Below are 18,780 nucleotides of genomic sequence, written 5' to 3' on the forward strand. Positions count from 1 at the left end.
CTCAAGGATTATGTGCTGCTTGTGAAACCTAGAGATGCTGGCTTTTGTTTAACAGGAGATTTTAGCTGTCAGTGAAATTGAATCATTTTAATATGTTAAGCCATATAAAAAGATGAAGACATTTACTGTTAAAAAAATATTTAATTTCATTTAGGTAATGACAGTACTGTGTGGTTTTATGCAAAATTCATTTATTTTAGGACAATCTGCTTTGATGGCACATAGATTACAATTTGATCTTTTTAACAGAAGGTTTTGAAAGGTGCTTAAAGCTGCACTGCAAAATACTGGAGGTTGTGCAAAGGGGTGGTGTGACAGAGATAAGTTTCTTAAATGTTAGGTTGAAACCACTAAAGTAAGTGATTTGGTAATAAAAATTTTTGAGGTAACACATCCTTGGAATCAAGGTCTTGCGTTATCTTCACATCTGATTTTTGGAATGCAGTTTGGAATGCTTAGAAACTGTGAAAGATCAGGATGCCCTTCTGGTAGGTGCCATGGCTATAGGAAGATCTATCGATCACTTCCCAGGCCAGTGTCCCAGCCAAGGAAAGGAGCACAGGCAGCTAACCATTAGATTAGAGCTTGCTTGGTTAATTCAGTTAAGAAGTCTTTGCGCCTTGCAGTGCTGCTTGGCTTCTTAAAAGCAGGGGAGGGATGGGGGAACTTTGGGTTTAGGAGCTTTATTTTTTCTCACGCTTCTGTAGCTGAGCCTTCCAAGAAGCGACAGATCACATTGTTTCCCTCTCCTTATCTTTTTAGTTGTTTAGGTTTGAAAGGATATGGGAAGTTCTATATTTATATTTAAGATCACAGCATCTTATGGATGTAATTACTCAGTAAATAATTTTCAAAATGGGCCACTGTACCCATAGGTATTTTTTTGTTCTTTAAATCTAGTTAGCCTTTGTACTAACACTAAACTTAAAATCACTTAGTCAAATTACTGCTTAACTTTGTAACTCCTATGTCAACAAGATAATTCTGTTTCGTGTGCCACTCTATTTATAGCCACAGTGCTGGAGTCTATCACAAACCCACAACAGCAGACCTTCCTTTTATCTGCCTTGCAGTTTGCTATGGGTCAGATCTTGATCTTTAACACTCAGTGCTCCAGACGCCCCACAGCTCAGTATTAGGGCCAGTGTTGTTTAATATCTTCATTGATGGTCTGGATAAGGGGGTTGAGTACACCCTCAGTAAACTTGCAGGCAACACTAAGTTGGCTGGGAGTGTGGATGTCCTGGAGGGTAGGAAGGCTCTGCAGAGGGATCAGTGGGCTGTGGCCAGTTGTATGAGGCTCAGCAAAGAAAAATCCCAGGCTTGGGGATGAGTGGCTGGAAAGCTGCTCAGCAGAAAAGGACCTGGGGGTGCTGACTGACAGCTGCTGAACATGAGCCAGCTTGTGCCCAGGCAGCCAAGAATGCCAATGGCATCCTAGCCTGTGTCAGAAATACTGTGGCCAGCAAGACTAGGAAAGTGATTGTTCTTCCTGTACTTGGCACTGGTGAGGCTGCATCCCAAATCCTGTGTTTAAAGCCCCTTGCCTTTGGGAGTGATGACTCCCTTTGTACAGGCATTTTAGAAGCTGCTGCTTTAACGTAGCTGTAGTCTAATATGCTTTTGTCATTTACTTCACTCTGGAAGTTAAATGCTAGTTTACTGGGGTGCTAGACATTGTATCTGAAGGGGCTGCAGTGCTCAAAACACTGCCTGTACAAGAACCCCAATAGCAATGGTTAGCAGGCAGGATTACTTAAAGAAGCTTTTAAGGCAAAGCATGTGAGGATTGATATTTTCAGTGTACAACTTAAAGAGGTATAATCTTCCAGTTTGACAAGTAATGGTGTCACTTGATAATGCAGTGCTATTTTTTGCATTGTTTTCAGTGACCTGTCTCAGATGCTTGTGAAACTGTTTGTCCTGTAGAACACTGAATTTGCCTTCAGTTTGGGAGTTGTTTAAAGACAGTGTTTAAGACTCCCATAGGCTTTATTAGGCAGCTATTTAACCCCAAAGAGTTGAATCCTAACTGAGGTTACACCCATTAATCAGATGGCCTCTTCCCTTGTCCCACTTTTTAGATTTGTGACAATTTTTATTCAGGTCTGAATTTTGACTTCCAAAATTTGGCAAAATCGGGTGGAAAAAGGGCCCTATACAGAAGTTCCTAAATTGTAGGCAGAACAGTTTCTACTCCTCCCTTTCACTTGGACTTCATACATTGTTGCTTTTTTTTTTTTTTTTTTTTCTTTCAGGAAGGAGGTAACATATTATAGAGACTGGTATCTTTTTGCTTTATGTTCATACAGTATTGAGTAGTTGGACTTTGTCCTTTCCTGGAGTCAGCGAGCTCTACTGTAATAATCCTTTTAAAGGAACTCCAGTTCTCTTTCAGCAGTGTTAAACTATTGTTTGGTTCAGCAGTGTATTTATATTCCCTCATTTTATAATCAACATAGTTGCATTTAGTATTTCTGCTTTTCCATATATTTACACGTTTAGTGTTTGCCTACCTATATATATACATAATATAAGGATACCATATGATTACGATGTTTAAATAGCAATGTAGAAAGGTTGTGTTCAGATCCAAAATTGGAGGTTAGCACTATAGAAGTTAACAGGGATTATATTTTTCTCATCACTCACTATTTTAAAATGCAACATAGTCCTTAATTCTTGAGCAAGAAAAGTGAAAGGACAAAATTAGCTTTCTGTGAACTGAATTTATCTGAAATGCCAGTGAAAGTCCATCTTACTAACTGATTAATCTCTAGCTGCTGTAGTTTACATATGACAAGTATCAGCTGTGAACTGCTAAAAAGGCACTGGAGCCAACAGGGAGATACAGAAAGAAAATAAGGAATAAAGACAACTGCAGTAGTATAGATTATAGTAGTTAAAGTGTATATAATAGCATATATATAGTGTATACTGTAGTATAAAGTGACTATTAATGAAATCAAAGTCAGGCTGATGGAACCTGAAAAAAAACCCACATTTTTATTATGGTGTAAAACAGTGATTAATGTGAAGAGTCATATTTTCCTACAGTCTAAGAAAGGATACAGTTGGTCCTTTCTCAGGGAAAATAAAAAAAGCTGAAGAAAATATTTGCACAGAATTCTTCGCCCTTAAGTACTTGCCAGAATGTGATGTTCATCAGTGCTTAATGAAATAACCCAAATCCGATTTCTTTCCTTGTAAATGTAATGAATGGTGTTCATTACCGGAATTGTTTTTAATGGCTCCCCTCTGGAAAGGCTGGGAGTGCTTTGTCTCACATCCCTGATGTTTCTAATAAATAAATGCGTCTCCAGTGGATGGGACAAGAAAATTGACTTTTGTAAGAGACTGCAGTAACTATACTGAAGAAAAGGTTTTATACCTGGAGGCTCAGTTTTGTACTGAGATAAACAGGTAAATACCTCATTGGCTGGAAAGGGCATGTGTCTGAGTATCAGAGGTCAAAACTCACTGTGTAATTTGGAAATTAAAGTATTGTACTGCTCCCTGTAAAGCTATTTGCAGAATAACCTGTTTACTAATGATTGGAAATGGATGTTAATAAGATTTGAATAGATTTTGAGAGTGTTGTTAGTGAAGACCTTAATGGAAATACAAGTGTTTTTTTTTAGGGGGGGGAGCGGAGGGAGAAATTGCTGGAGAGTAAACTTGCCATTTAGTAATTGGAAATGAAAAATGAATAGTGTTTGGAAATTGATTGTGTTTTAGCAGTAGTTTACATTTTCTGGGGAAAAAAGAAGAGATATCTCCTTGAAGATACTTCTGAAAAGCAGCTGCATTTTTCACATTTTAAATACAAAAATGAACATCTCAAAACTTAGGAATGTTCTTGAGAAGTAATTCTTTTCTGCAACTGCAGTAATGTCTTTTTTTTTGTAATGAATTCTGCTTATTTCCAACTAATAGATTTTTGGAAAGGAGTCTTCCACAAAATTTTAAAGCTTGCAACATGGGGCATTTGAAATACTTGTATAAGTTTATTTTTTTTTATAGCCTTTCTATGAATGTGGAATCAATTATTTAAAAAAATACACCTTGCTTCCACAATACTTGCAATATTATTACTGTTATTCTTTTGCCCCTTGTTCTTTCTTTTTTTCTTGGCCTTAACTTGTTCCCACCTGTGCATTTTCATTGTGTGATGCGCAGTAGTGCTTACTAAGCATATGTTTGGAGAAGGGTTGAATTTAGTGGAAGGTCACAGCAGAAATCCCATGTTCTTCATCTTGTCAACAGATACCTGAAAATGAAAATCCTACTTGGCAATCTCTTTTTCCTTATGCTGTGATTTTTTTTTAAACTATTTTTCTTCTTTCATCTACACCAACTATCCTCATTATCTTCAGAGTCTTTCTTGCCTGTGCCTCTGTGCACATGAGTTCACAGGAGGGATAGCGATATAAGGATGCCTGTAGCAACTACTGTGCAGATTAAGCACCAAGTACTGCTACACTGGTGTCTTCCTCTGGCAGGCTATGCAAAGCAAGAAACACTGAACCAAATGAACTGAAAGTAAAATCTGACCTTTTCTTTTAGCTAAAGTTTTAGCAATTGTTCTCTCCCAGCCCGAGCCTCTCTCTGTTCGTAGTGCAGATAAATGTAAATTTTGGATGTGGACAAATGCATATGGCTTTGAAAGGGTTTGCAGTCCAAACAGAAACTGGGGATGAGGGATTGATTGAGTCAGATGAGGGAAGACAAATAATCAGTTAATGGAGTGGGAGTGGTGTGACAGAGCCCAGGCACTGCTGATGCTGGGGCTGTCAGTTGGGAATGGCCTAAAGCAGTATGGGCTTTGTTGAAGGAGAGATTCAGAGCAGAGCAGTGAGGTTTTTGTGTGACTGTTTCTTGGAATGTTCTCCTGGTCATTTGTGCCTTTCTCTCTCTGAGGGCTTTCATGACAAGACGTGGCAGTACAGTCAGCTCAAATTTGGGAGTTGCTGTATTGGTTCATTAATGAGAGATGGAAAGGTCAGGCTGGGAAGAGCCTTATGTTTGGTCAAGTACAGCAGGCCTGTGGCAGCGTATCCCACCTCAGCCTGCCAGAGTCTGCCAAAGTGCACGCTTTTAACATATTTAGTCCGTTAGTTTTATCTTTTGCATTGTGTACTGTGGCAGTTAAATTTCAGCTGCAGGTTGTTCCAAAGGTGAAAGGCCACCAAAGAGCTGCTGAGCAACTCTACAGGGTTAAACCAAGGAATCATAAGCTGAAATCGGACCTCACTCAGGCTGAAGTTCAAGTGTACAGAGCCTGTGAGAAGGATCCAGTCTGCTCTGAGCACCTTTAGCTGCAAGAGTAGGGAAGCCTGGGCACAGGCTGGGAAGCCCGACCTGCTTCAGTCACACTTGGCACCTACGTGGGCTGCTGGGAACGCTTCTGATGTGGCTCCATTAGCATCTTTCTGCAGTGACTGGTGTGATACACAAGCAGTGCAGGTCACTTGTGGGACACACCTGTCAGGAGGAGTTTAAGAACTGAGATAGCCCCATGGATAAATTGTGTTTATTGGGTAACATGCACTACTAACAAGATTTTGTTATTGCCATTGATACAGAAGCTAAACATTCCTTTACATATTTTTATATTCTTGGGCTTTCTAGTAAGGACAGGTTAAGAAATGGTGTTGGGGTGCATATCAGCTTGGTAATTCATTGTTATTTATTAACTTGTACCTGGAGCTGAAAGGCAGGGCGGGTTGAAACTCATAGTCCTTCTATAAGGCTCTTTACTTTTAAAGGCAAAGTCCATACAGTTAGTATTTCTTATCAGAGAATCAAGCACATATGCTGTGAAAGGATTTGTGACTTGGCCACAAGGGACTTATCTTCAGAGAGAAAGGTATGGCTTTTTTACTTAGGGGCAGCTAACAAGCGTCAGTTTTCCCAAGATAAAATGTAAGGACGAGGTGCTTTTGTTTTAATTCTAGATAAACTTGCAAAGTCAGCCAAATGGGAAGGTAGGACTTACTTTGCTGCGTTTACATTGTGATATATCCACAATGCTTGATCTTTGTTATGTTTTTCTTTCGGAATAAGTGATATTTATTACTTAACCCCAAACCTTGCCTTCTTTTTTAGAATATGGAGACAAATTCAGACATAAAAGGCATCTGAAGACGTTTCTGAAATGTTAAGAACTTACTATTTTTTCATACAAATTTCTGATATATTGCCATAATAATAGAATAATCTAGTTTAGAAAGGACCACTGGGGATCATCTTGTCTGATCTGTTGCCACCCAAAGTAGGGCCAACTCTGAACCTAGATCAGGTTGCTACTTATGTAATCCACTGATTAGTTTGTGGCTTTTGATTTGATATATTTGACTGTTAAGATGACCTGCAACTTCAATGACATCATTACAACCTTTGCTGTTAAAGAGGAATTCTTTGGTAGGTCAGTGGTATTTTCTTTTTCAGTGATTTAATGAGGTCAAGATGAGACCTAGAGGTTTCAGCTTGTTGCGTTCTTTTATTCTAGTCGCAGCTATACTTAAAATGAAAGATCCTGTTTGAAAGCCTTAGCAACATAATGTTTGGCAGGGTGAACCAAAAACTGGTAACATCAAACTACAAAAATGATAACCTTTCAGTCAAAGAGAAAGTAAGATAGAAACAAATAGTGGCCCTTATCAAACATCTGGACTCACCAGTTTACTTCACAAACTGTAACTTCAGTAATTCTACTTTGTCCTTTCTCAGCTGTAATTAAGGTCATAGACACTAAATATAAAAAATAAAAGCAGAATAGCAAAGGAAAAAAGTAAGGGTACTGTCAAGCTATAAGTATTTATGCAGGCAAAAGGGCACTTTGAAAAATTCTTTATGATGCTGGGTTATGCTAGGAAGATACATACCATGAAGTTTATAGAACTGACTGTTGTGAGTTGAATTAGCAGTTTGGTGTAACTAGGATTACTAGAACTTGGGTTCATGATTTCCTCTTTAATACAGACCCCTGTGCTGTTCCAAATTGGGAGATATGTATAAAAGGAATAGTAAATTTAAAACACATTCCAGATTTTAAATGTAATTTCTAGTACCTTGGTTTGTTTGTTGACAGTATTGTGCTTTGACATAATCACTATCTGCCATCGCAGATATATTAATATATATCCTGTATCTTAAAATGCTAATCAGGAATTGCTCTTTGGTTTATGCTTATAGCCGTCGGTCTGGCCAGTATACAATGAACCATGATCATTCCAAGACCCCTGATGGAGCATCATTTGACCGCTCAGGATCCCAGGACTCCTTGGATGAATTGTCTATGGATGACTACTGGAAAGAACTTGAAAACATCCATGAAACCAGAGGAAATAATCATGAAGAACGAGTAGCACTTGTAGTGAAAGAGCCAGATGGTAATTAAATCAGTTCTTGTGAATGATCATTATGATTTTAGGGATTTTTCTTTAAGTCTTATTCAAGAGATGGCACCCACCAAACACACTTTAATCAAAAAGGAGGTCACTCTGCTACTCTGTTGAACTTCCACTTTGAAAATTCTGTTGTCTCTAATGCGTATCACCAGAAACAGCCAGTGGCCTGCAAGAGTATGTTTTCAGATATAAACAGAAAGCTGTTTTTCCTTTAAATGGTATTTGCAGAACATCAGAAAGGCACCTGTACTTGCAAATCACAACAATTGAACCTTTATTTGTAGTTTACTGTTATACTAACTTAACCCTTTCATTCTTTGTGTGCGTTGTTCGTTATTGTAGCTGTTGTGGACAGAAACCTCACGCTTTAGAAGACAAGCCAATGATTAACCGGTTTTAAGTTTAGTGAGTAACTTTCTACGCTTGTAAATACTGTAACTGTTCAGTTGTATTATTTTGTTTCTCAGAAGCATCAATTATGGGCCACTCGTGAGGGAATGATCTTCAAAGAAATTGGGCAACTTCTTTGTTTTTCTTGTCCTGTCAAAAAAAAAAAAGAGTATCATCCTTAATTCCACCCTTCTTTCAAAGATTATTTTTTAGCAGTGTAGTATCTGCCTCTCTTCTATTCTTACAAGAGGCCACAGTCTCTTGTAAACGATTACAAAATTAAAGTGGTGAGTTTTGCATTTTGGCATGGTTTCTACATAAGTGAGAAGAATGTGCTTCATTAGGTTTCAAAGGGATTTGCACTTCTGCCTCCCTAAGCGTTTTGAAATATCACTGCTATTTACAAGTGCTCTGAAGGGGGTAGCAGCCTGGCCTCTGGAGAAAGTAGCAAAGCTCTGAGCCCATGTGCCTGGGAAGCAGGACATCTGACAGAGCAGTGAGGCTTTCTCGTGCGAAGCAATGTTCATTGTTCTGCAGCACATGAGTCCCCAGCTCACTGATGCTGCTATGCTTTCAGGCTCTGCACTCCAAACCCCACCATTTCCTTTTTTATTTATATATAGCCTTTTTCCCCCTAGTTACCACTGTAGCTTGAGCTGCTGGTTCTGGTATGAAGCCTAAGTGACTCAGCACAGTTAAGTTGATCAGCTTGAGAGGATTGCTCTCATCTTGCCTAATGTGCAGCACCTCTCGGGGGAATGAGTACTCCTTGGGAGTTGTTTGACACTGCATGTGGCTGATGGGCCTGCCTAGGTGGGGGCTTGCTTGAGATATGGCCATGCAAACACAAGGCAGGGGACAGATGAGAAACATCTTGCTTACATCTGCTTGGGAGAATGAGTGTAGCCCTTCTTTCCAGCCCTAATAACAAAACCTGAGAGAGTTTTGTGAGAGGCTTAGGATTTGGCTGCACAGCCATAGTAAAATTAATACTTAAAATGTCGTGTCTGTTTTTTCAATGCTGTTGATACGCAGGGACCCACTTGCATGTGCACTGGGCACTGTGGGAAACTGCAGTCAATAATTGAGTTGACGTGTCAGTTTTGGAGTACTTTTAGATACCTAATAAATGGTAATGTTGCTTGAATGTTGGAAGAGAGGGTTCTTGGCATTCAGCTCAAGCTTGGCTGCTACAGACAGACCTTATTGTTTTAAAGTGTCATTAGAGATACTGATTTCAGAAGCAGAAGTTTTGCATCAGTGATGGTATTTAATAGCTTTCTCCTCTTTCATGTGCAGTGATCTGACAGTAAAGGATACCTTATCGTCTATAAGACTAAAGCAACAATTGTTTTGTGGGCTGTCAGTAGGCTGGAGACCATGTCATAAGAACTGATTAAAAAATAGCACTAAGGTGACTCCTGTCATCTAGTTTGTCCTTCATTAAAGTGAGCTAGTGAAGGCTTTTAGGATTAATGAGAAAAGTGGGCAGAACTCTGTCAGTAAGGGGACTAAGAGATTGAGCACTGGACTAAAAATCAACGAAGCAGCAATGATCAGAGGCTTTCAGGCTTCCCCATACACATTTATATCTAGATACATTTATAAAATGGTATATGATTTAATAAAAGTGTGGTAGATTATTATAAAGATTGTCCTATAGCAGTCTGTATTGGATTAAGTATTTTAAAAGCTTTGATACCATGTTAACCCTTTTGAAGCTCTTTAGAAATAATAGGCTTTTTCCAATTCATGAGAGTCATGATAGTTCTTAATTGTGAATCCTGTAGTACTTGCCCTGTAAACTGCATTGACTTTATCATGTCATTAACATCCAGTGCACTAACAATGCTCAAAACCCAATGTTTATGCCTTTTTCTCTTGGCCTTGCTCAGAGGGAGAACTGGAAGAAGAATGGCTGAAGGAAGCAGGTCTTTCAAATCTGTTTGGTGAGAGCTCTGGTGACTCCCTGGAAAGCATGGTGTTTCTGTCCACGCTGACACGAACCCAGAGGGCAGCGGTAGAAAAGCGAGTAGAAACTGTCACACAAACCATGAGGAAAAAAAACAAACATCACCAGATTCCTGATGTCAGAGATATCTTCAGGCTCCAGAATGACTCAAAGGGAAAAGTAGGTTCCTGATCATAATTTTGTTTGATGCTGGCAGCAAGAAGGGAGGGACATGCATGGGTGTGGGGAGAGAAGGGGGATGCACAGGCACAAAAGGCGTATTTCCAGAAGATTTCTGTTTAACTTTTTCCTGATTTCCAAGTGAATTTTTTACTAATTTGTGGGAATAGCTTTGGTTCAAACTTGACATTACATTAAGCGCTCTTAGTATGTCGAAAGAATTACATATATTGGCCTTGAATTAATTAAAGGTGACGGTGAATACAACAATCACTCGTTGGTAAAGTTATTAATATGAATTCATTTTAATGCAGAAGCAAAACTCCTGATAACAATCACCCCAAAAGCTACCAGAAGCCCACTTTCATCTTTGAGTGGTAGTGCCGCACAGCCCTCCTTATGGGTCTGATGGAAAGGGGCCAGTACTTCTTACTGGTGTTCTTGTTTGTTTTCCTTTTTTTTTTTTTCTCCAAAGATAAAACCAAAAAGGGACATCAGCCTGATCTCCTCTATTTTGGGTAGGTCTTTTGTGCCTGTCAGCTGGGGACTTAGACCCCATGCTAACTTGCAGGGCCTGTCTGTGTCATTAAAGTTTATGTTGGAAGTTGCTTTGACAGGTCTTGAGAAGGGTCCTGGTTTCCTCGCATGGGGTATCAAATGGAAGAGATCCTCTCCCATACACAGGAAAGAGGAAGGAAGGGAAATTGAGCCTAAGATTAGAATTCCTCTTCTGTGGAGAAGTGTTGTGTCCTGTCTGCTCTTCCCAAAACAACGAGATCTTCCGCTGTAGGAAGACCCTGACCAGATGGAAGTGAATAGCTAGCTTACCTGACCTCAGCCCCATCCCTCCTTCCTGTTGCTGCTGTTCAGTGCAGTGGCAGCAATGGGAAATTTTGAGGAGGTTTAACTTTCTCCTTTCCCCGAAAGCTTCCTCTCCTTAAGCAACTCCTTTCAAATTCAATAGAGGTTCAATGTAGTGGGGGTAGTTTGGAAGCTCAAATGTATGTTCTGGAGGCACAACTTTCCTTTTACTGTTCTGCTTTGCATGTGGTTACAGAAGGGATATTAACTGCATAAAAGCTTTCTGGGATCTGATTTAGAATTAACTACACCTAAAAATTACAAGACCTAATAGCAAAGCAATTTAAGTAAAATATTACATAGTTTAAAGCAGTATAATTTCTCTTTCAAGTATATTGTTTCAGTAAAGCACGAGAAATACTTATCTTCCTGCATTTACACACTGTAACATTTGAAAATCATGTCACAGAGTACAGTAGACTTACATGTCTCTTAAGCTATGTTTTGATATTGATAACATCAGTGAGAAGTAATGCAAACAGACAAATGTTTGTAATTATTTAAGATGTATAAAACAGTTAGAATATTTATTAAATATAGAAATAACTCGGGGGGCAAGGGGGGGAGCCTTCTAAACCTGTCTTCTTAACTGAAATAAATACAAGGGTAGGCCCTCAAACTGCATTCTTCTATCCAAAGCATGATAATTATTCAGAAAGCATTGCTTGTGGTTATTCATCTAATCTCTGACAGAAATACTGTTGTGAAGTAGCTTCTACAACCTCCCTAGGTAACTTTTCTCAGTGCTTTGTTACTGTCCCGTCATTAGAAAGCTCTTTATGCAACAAAAGAGTACTGAAACCATCTGCAGCTGTATGAAGTCATTCCAGTTTAATAATAGCCTCTGAAAATCATGTAACCTCCTTCACCTGGAGGAAAGCAGGAGGAAAGGTAAAACAATAGTGTTGATGTTTTCCGTCAATGCAGCAATTGTGTTGATGTTTCTCCTAAATTTCCTGCCATATTCCCAGAGAGAAGCTAGACTTTTGATACATTGGCAGCTTTCCATTCTTCTGCTCTGTGAAGCAGTAATAATTTTTTGGGTAGTCATGCTATCCTCTTCCACTTCTCGATTTTCTTGATTAAAAACCAAATAATAAGTATACAGATTTGTGTTGGTAGGAGGAATCTTTAAAACTTGATTATATTTTTTTTTCTTAGTAAGTATGGAGTTTTAAAGGGCTTGAGTAAAATGCAGTCAAAAATCCAGGATGCTAAACAATCATTGTTGACTTGAGTTGCCAAAAAGATAATAAAAATATGTGGGTAAAAACGTACATGGGTATATGTGTACCCATTTGTATATGGGTATAGATTTTATGCATGTTGTGAAATATTTTTTTCTATAGTAGGTGTCATCCAGTTCATAGAATGTGCAAAAATCTCGAGACTAGGTAGCACAATTGTAGAAAGAAGAAGATGGTTCAAAACCTTTCTTGTTCTGTTGTTTCTTTGAAGTGCCGTGGTTTTGCTGTTGGAAAGCTAAGCTGTAAGCATAGATGGTAACATCAGGCCACCCTGCAAAAGGGGTGGGGTTGTCCTGTAGAGGAGGCAACCATGTAAGATTTTGCAAGAGGAAGGGTTTTGGACAGTCAGTCAAAATGTCTCCTCCAGATTCCTTTTCCATATCTTCCCAGCGCAAGCTGTGGCTTCAGCTCAAAGACTACATTTTCTTATTTGCAGCTCTGGAAAATTAAATATTATGCCCATTTAACCTTTTAGGAAGAGGGGGATTGGACTTTTTGAATTACCTAGATTTCAGATCCCCTTAGAGTCTGGCAAAGGGTTTTCTACTGAAACACACAGGTGTGCTGCTGTATTCACCTGAATTGCAGGAGTATGTGTTTGAATCCTGCGCAGAGTTCAAAGGAGGTTCTACAACCATGCATTTGGTTTTTGTAGGCATGCGTATTTATTGTTCCTTTCTTAGGTGTGTGATGGAAATGAACCCTCAAGCATGAGAACAAGTGAAACCAAAAATGAAATGCAAGATGGAACAAAAGGTAATGCCAAGCAACTATTTTTTTTTGGGGGGGGGGGTTGGTGTTTGGTTTTTGTTTGTTTTTATTTATGTGGTTTTCCCCTTCCTTTTGGCCTGTCTAATTTTCAAGTAACTTTTCAGCAAAAGAAAATGAAATTCTTATGAGAAACCTGTTCTGGCCTGCATTGTAGTGTAAAAGTTTTAAGTGTGGCTGCAGAAAGCATCCTTTGAGCCATTTTGGAAATCTTGTTTGTTAGCAGTGATCATCTTATAATTGAATCATCTGGGAGAAGTCTCCTCTCACAGCTTATGCTTAGGTCTTTCCTGATCCTTAATTTATCCCTTCTGGTTTATCTCTGCTGTACAGTACAGGAAATGAACAGCATACGTAAGCTGTTCAAAGACAAATGGACTGTAAACATCCCCCCAAAAGACCCCAACCCCAAACTGAGAACTGGCTATATACATTTAGCTCAAAATGAAAGGAGAACAGGGATGGAAGAAAAACATTGTTTGCCTTTTTAAGGAAAATTGAAATGAAATAGCATTCGCATGTGCAGGATGCGGTTGTGTTTCAGCAGCATGTGATTACACAAAAGGGCTGCAGTACCCATGTAAGACCCTCTCACTGTCAGGTAGAACTCTGATTCAAGAGTTTCCTTTTTAAAATTCTGCATTGTTTGTATGTTGGTTTTGTTTGTTAGTTTGTTTGTTTTTTCATTTGATTGGGTTATTTGTTTGTTCGTGGGGTTTTTTTTTGTGGTTTTGGGGGTTGTTTTTCTTTTTAATTCTTCCAGGGGACTGGGTAGCACATAGGTGTTACACTGAAGCTTATAGTCACTTAAATAGGCAAGCAGGCAGATCAGGTTCCCCTCTGCAAGCTACTTACCTGTAATTAAGCCATCAAATAAAATTCTGCTCCACTTCTAGAATACTGACCAGTAGTATTCTGGAAAAATTGTTACTTTAGGATTAGACTTAGAAAACAGCACCAGACAATACCAGATATACATGGTAGTTGAAGCGGAGAGATGAATATAAACCAGCTCAGAATATTACCAGATCTGTGTTTCCAGAAGTGCTGTTAATCCTTCCCTCTCAGCAAACCTCACTAAAAAAAACTGGGAGGCCTGCCAGACTGCTGGTTCAGCACAAGGGAAGGAAGAGATGCCTGGTGCTTGTGTCAATAAACTGCACTGTAGGATTCAGAGCTGGAAAATTACCAAACAATTATTACAGAGTTTTTATCACATCTGGTTCTTTTTTCCAGTGGCCCTGATGAATCTTTTAGAAATGGGAAGTTGTGAAAGGCAAATCCCATATGTTAGCTCTGCTCAGCATGGATTGCAGTGTGGATGGCAAATGCAGCCTGCTTACATCCTGGTACACTTCTGCTCTTGTCAACATGCTGAAGTGGGCTCTGCTCCCGCAGAAGGAAAAAATCACTTCAGTTTGCAGTCAGACCAGGGAAATTTGGTTGTGTGAAAAGCAACGCACCTGTTTCAGTGCTGTATTGTGAGCTTTCCTCCAGAATGATGGGCATATTAGAGTTATACAAACAGTGAATGAATTTAAGGCAAAAAGTAAACAATGCCTGATATTGCAGAGATACTAAATATTTCTGAAATCCAAATACATTATTTTGAAGTGGAAACCCTCTTTGCCAGAGGAATAGTACTGGTTTTACCTGAAAAAAATGTCTCAGACATTATAAAAAAAAAATCCAAAGCTTAAACTGAGATGTCTTAAAGCAGTTAGAGTGAATTACTCTGGCCCTTCTCCAAAGGTGATGGCTCTGTTCCTAATTTGGTATTTGAATGCTTCATTCCCAACTGCTTCGCCAGACTGGGGATGATAATGGTTTACCCTAAGAGCGTACATGGGTTTTGTGAACCTGTGCTCACAGCTCCTTTCTTGCCAATCTGAGACACCTATTTTCTTGCTTAAATGCTGTAAGCAAATGCAGGGAATAATATGAAACCATTATATTTGTATTCTTTTTCTGCCTGATCCTGCTCAAGCAAAATAGTTTGATGAGTTTCTAAGATTTTTTGTTTGTTTGTTTGTTGGTAGATGCATATTTGAGGTTTTGTGGAAGGACCCTCACTTACTGGCTTTAAGTGCTTATTGATTTCATATAGGTACAGAACGTGTCTACAAGAAATTAAAAGAAAATTCAGAATCATATATTAAGCTGTCAAAAGACATCATCTTCTTAACAATCCATAACACTTACTAAAATCCTGCAGAGGTAGCAATATATTCAACAGCTACAAAGGAGAAATAGTAATTCTCTTTTGATGCCTGTGAAAAGGACTAAATAACTATGTTAGTTGAGGTATCCCAAGAAATAAGAAGGAAAGAGTAGGCAGATGAAAAGCTAAGTACTCATTAGCTTAAATAGAGAAATGGCAAAAGTCAATTTACTGTGGAACTGCAGTTGTCCTGAACACACAGGATTAGGTACAAGGAAAGAATGTTAGATAAAACTTCTGTATGGAGGCAATCTCAAAGCATAATGATCCGGCAAATGAATGAAAGAATCGTGTGTACTATGTGTAACATAAGGGGAAGAACTGTAATGTTTGCTTCTTGGTAGGAAAAAGACCAAAATGTGCTCATGTTCATATAATTAAAGAGTTTGTTTCTGCTTTTCATTTTACATAATTAATGAGGAATCTGTGGCCAGAGTGATAGGGTGTTAGTGAAAAGTTTACAAAGTTTTTTTATTTTCTATTTAAAATTATCCATGAATTACATTTTAGAGAAATGCTTTGTTAGTAAAAAAAGATAAATCAGCTGTTCTACTTTTCCAATTATAAATTAAGATCTATCAGCGCAGCTCCATTGGGATATAATCTAGATTCTCTATCAAAACTAGGAAATAGCAAGGTTTACGCTTCTGATATATCTATGTGTTATTAAAAAGAAACCCAAAATGTAACCCTTACCCCACTCCTGAAGAATTTCCATCATTTTATGTGATCTTTAAAAAGCACTGGGAACCAAAGTAGGGGTACAGGACTAACTAATTGCAAAATGTGGTTTCCACATCCTTATGGACAATGTTTACGTTTTTCTGTATCACACTTGCATTTCTTTCATGAAATACTGCATTGTAGCTGGCAGGTTGGCAGAATACCAAAGCTGCTTCCTCTTACAGCTGCTTCCTTGTTAATGAATGTACAACGATAGGACCAAGGCTGTATACAACCACACAGAAACTCCACACAACAGCAGCATTTCCAGACCTTCAAAAACATAGCATTACCAAGACATCTGCTATACACAGCACCTTCTTAGGACCAGAGGACTGAAACAAGAGCTACTGCTCTTTTGTTTGTTAACATCAGATCCGTCCTGGGCTGATAGGAAGCATGTAGGCCGCATATAGGTTACATTAGCATGACAGAAGGCTTGGGGAGACTGGAACTGTTTCCCTTTAGGTTTGGATTCATTAAACAATTTATGTGATATATACAAATATACACACAGGGAGGCCAAAGATCGAAGACAGGGATGAATTTGACCTTGGATATGTTTGGTTACTGAGGTCTCATATGTCTCTTTGCCAAAAGGAGCAGCTCTAGTTTCAGGATCAGCTTAATCTTTAGCGTATGCCTCAGATGTCTTTCAGGGTCTATGGAAAGTGAGCAGAAGCCATTCTGGAAAGACCAAGCAATGAGTAACACACACAATAGGCAAAATTTGGACATGTTTTATTCTACTTCTCATAGTGTTGCTTGGTTGCAAGTAGAGTCAAAGTATTGACTCAGATCCACCTTCCCTGTCTTGAAGTGTCTCAGCGCTAAATCAATTACATTGACATAGGTGTGGTTGGGTAAAGCATTACGTCCTACTGGAGAGTGGCTGTGGTGGCTGCAAGCCACTTGCCTGTCAGGTCCCCTGAGTTTGGTTCCAGCAGACTGAGGTTATTTTCAGGACTCACTCTAAAGAATATCAGAGCCTAGTCTTAGTTTTGTCTCTTTCAATTAGACATAGGTATGATTCAGAAAAAAATTCAGGTTGGTGTCATTTTGTTTTTTAAACTTGGTGCTTCATATGTTGTTTGGGTTGCGTGCTTGCAGCTCAGCTCTTTTGCAGGCCGCTGAAAGTATCAGTGTAGAGCAGCACTTCACTGAGGCCTTCTCTCTTACATCAGCCTGTCTGCAGCCTTTCTCCTTTGACCTTTCAAGGTCAAATGTTGCTGCACCTGTAACTGTTTTCTAGTAATTGTTCTCTGGCTTGAGGTAGCATAGTTATTGCAGGCCATACAAACATTTCCCACAGTGGTGTAAAGAAATTAATCTATTACGTTACACAATACTCCTGTACCAAATATGCACTGCTCATGGTTTCCGTCCTCAGCTCATGTTCATTTCCATCCCATGTTTTCCTGCACTTCTGTATGCTACCTTTGACCAGGCTTTTGCCTCCTGTGGGTAGGAGTCAGTGGCAGAAACATGGTCCCACGGAAATGAGCAGGATTGAATTGTTTGTTTGCCCTGCTTTTAAGAAAGTCTGAATTTCGTCACATATACTTGCAAGATATTTGCAATGTCTTGTACAAGAAACCTAGTCCTGGATGTATCCTTTAAGGAGTACCATATCACAAGAGAGATGGAGGAGAGATCAGAACCTTTCTGTGACTAAATTGGCTTTGATGCTTTGCATTCAGTAGTGTTATTTACACTGTAATTTTATCCTTGCTTCTTTCGTGATATATTTTAACTTCCGACTGAAGAGCAATGGTTGATGTACTATGAAATTGGGCTTTTCTAAAAGCAGAACTGCCTCTCCTTTTTTTTTTCCTGTGGCGTTTTTTGTTTTGTTTTGTTTGTTTGTTTGTTTTTTTGGATGGTTGGTTTAACAAAAAAAAAAAAAAAAAGTTATAAATTTGTCTAGTGTTCGATTCCTTTAAGGAACAGAGAACAAAGAAAGAGAAGTAGGGCCTTTTTTGTGTACTCAGTCTTTCCCTGTATCATGGAAACATGTCCAAACAGTTTTGAAGAGTCTAGACTCCAGACTGAGGTGAGGACAGAAATGTTGGGACAAAGGTATGATCTCCGTGTTACTCTCAGGTATTAGTGCTTTGGATAATAGAGGAAACATTCTGTTTTGCTTTTGAAATTTTACCAACAGAAATAATTGCTGGTTTGGTTGCAGGATGTTACAGTCTTAAAGGCTGGAAAGCATTTGATGGCAAGAAGCTCCTGATGCCAGAGCTGTTTGGCTCTGGAAGATTATGGGAGTCTGCTATTGAAGGTGGATTGCTTTATCTTTCTGTAACATGGGAGAGAACCACATGATTCAGCAGAATTAGTCAAGAAAAACTACATAAGATGGATCTTTGTAAGAAGCTGAATTTTTTACATACATAAAAATATGCAGAAATCAGTGAATTTATAACCAGAAAGTCCATCCGTTGTGCAGGATTAACTTCTACTTGGTTTTAAACTTACTGTCATTCACTTGGTGGTCCTCAGTTGTACTGCTGTTGATTAGTAGGTTTTTTCACTCTTTTTTCAGGTCCAAAGTTCAGTCTTGGAACTGATGAGCAGAAGAGCCCGCTTGAAGACATGCCGTCTTCAGACACGGACATCAATTTGGAGATATCTTTTTCAGAACAGGCAGCTAATTTCAAAGACAGCTCAGTAGGCAAAATGTGCAAGGGTGGAGGGGGTGACACTCTTCTCCCAGTAAGTGTTTCCTGTTTATCGCTCTCATTCTTTGTATTTGCTAGTGGTGCTGTTTGCTTGATATTTATCTGATGGTGGGTAAATTAGATTTAGAAGAACATTGTCGGATCCATCTTCATGAGGGATAGACCTCAAGAAAACTTGTTTTTGGGAACGGTATTCTCAATAACATGGAAGTAACTACTTTTATGCCTGTATATGTCATTGTCTGAATGGCAAAATGCACTTTATGTGCAATAGGCACAATAATGCACTGGTAATATTAAGGTGGAATAGTGGCTTGGTAGTTGTATACAAACTGTGTTC

General features: G+C 38.9%; 1 protein-coding gene across 7 annotated transcripts in view; it reads left to right on the top strand.

The window, feature by feature from the left end:
• The window catches only part of ARHGAP18 (Rho GTPase activating protein 18), a 93,928-nt gene that overhangs the window by 47,961 nt on the left and 27,187 nt on the right, over positions 1-18,780 (top strand). For 4 of the 7 annotated variants that reach the window (XM_061378357.1, XM_061378353.1, XM_061378354.1 and 1 more), the window contains exons 2-5: positions 7,198-7,394; positions 9,698-9,933; positions 12,725-12,797; positions 18,305-18,474. In XM_061378357.1, the coding sequence (XP_061234341.1) occupies positions 7,198-7,394; positions 9,698-9,933; positions 12,725-12,797; positions 18,305-18,474 (676 nt within the window). Of the gene's footprint in view, positions 1-5,732; positions 5,870-6,350; positions 6,428-7,197; positions 7,395-7,754; positions 7,818-9,697; positions 9,934-12,724; positions 12,798-18,304; positions 18,475-18,780 lie in introns of those variants that run through there. The other 3 variants (XM_061378358.1, XM_061378356.1, XM_061378360.1) reach the window with 3 other exon arrangements.

This window comes from Neopsephotus bourkii, unplaced genomic scaffold, assembly GCF_033783945.1.
Source record: "Neopsephotus bourkii isolate Nb327-2 ecotype Australia unplaced genomic scaffold, CSIRO-AGI_Nbou_v1 NB_1765, whole genome shotgun sequence".
Lineage (NCBI taxonomy): Eukaryota > Metazoa > Chordata > Aves > Psittaciformes > Psittacidae > Neopsephotus > Neopsephotus bourkii.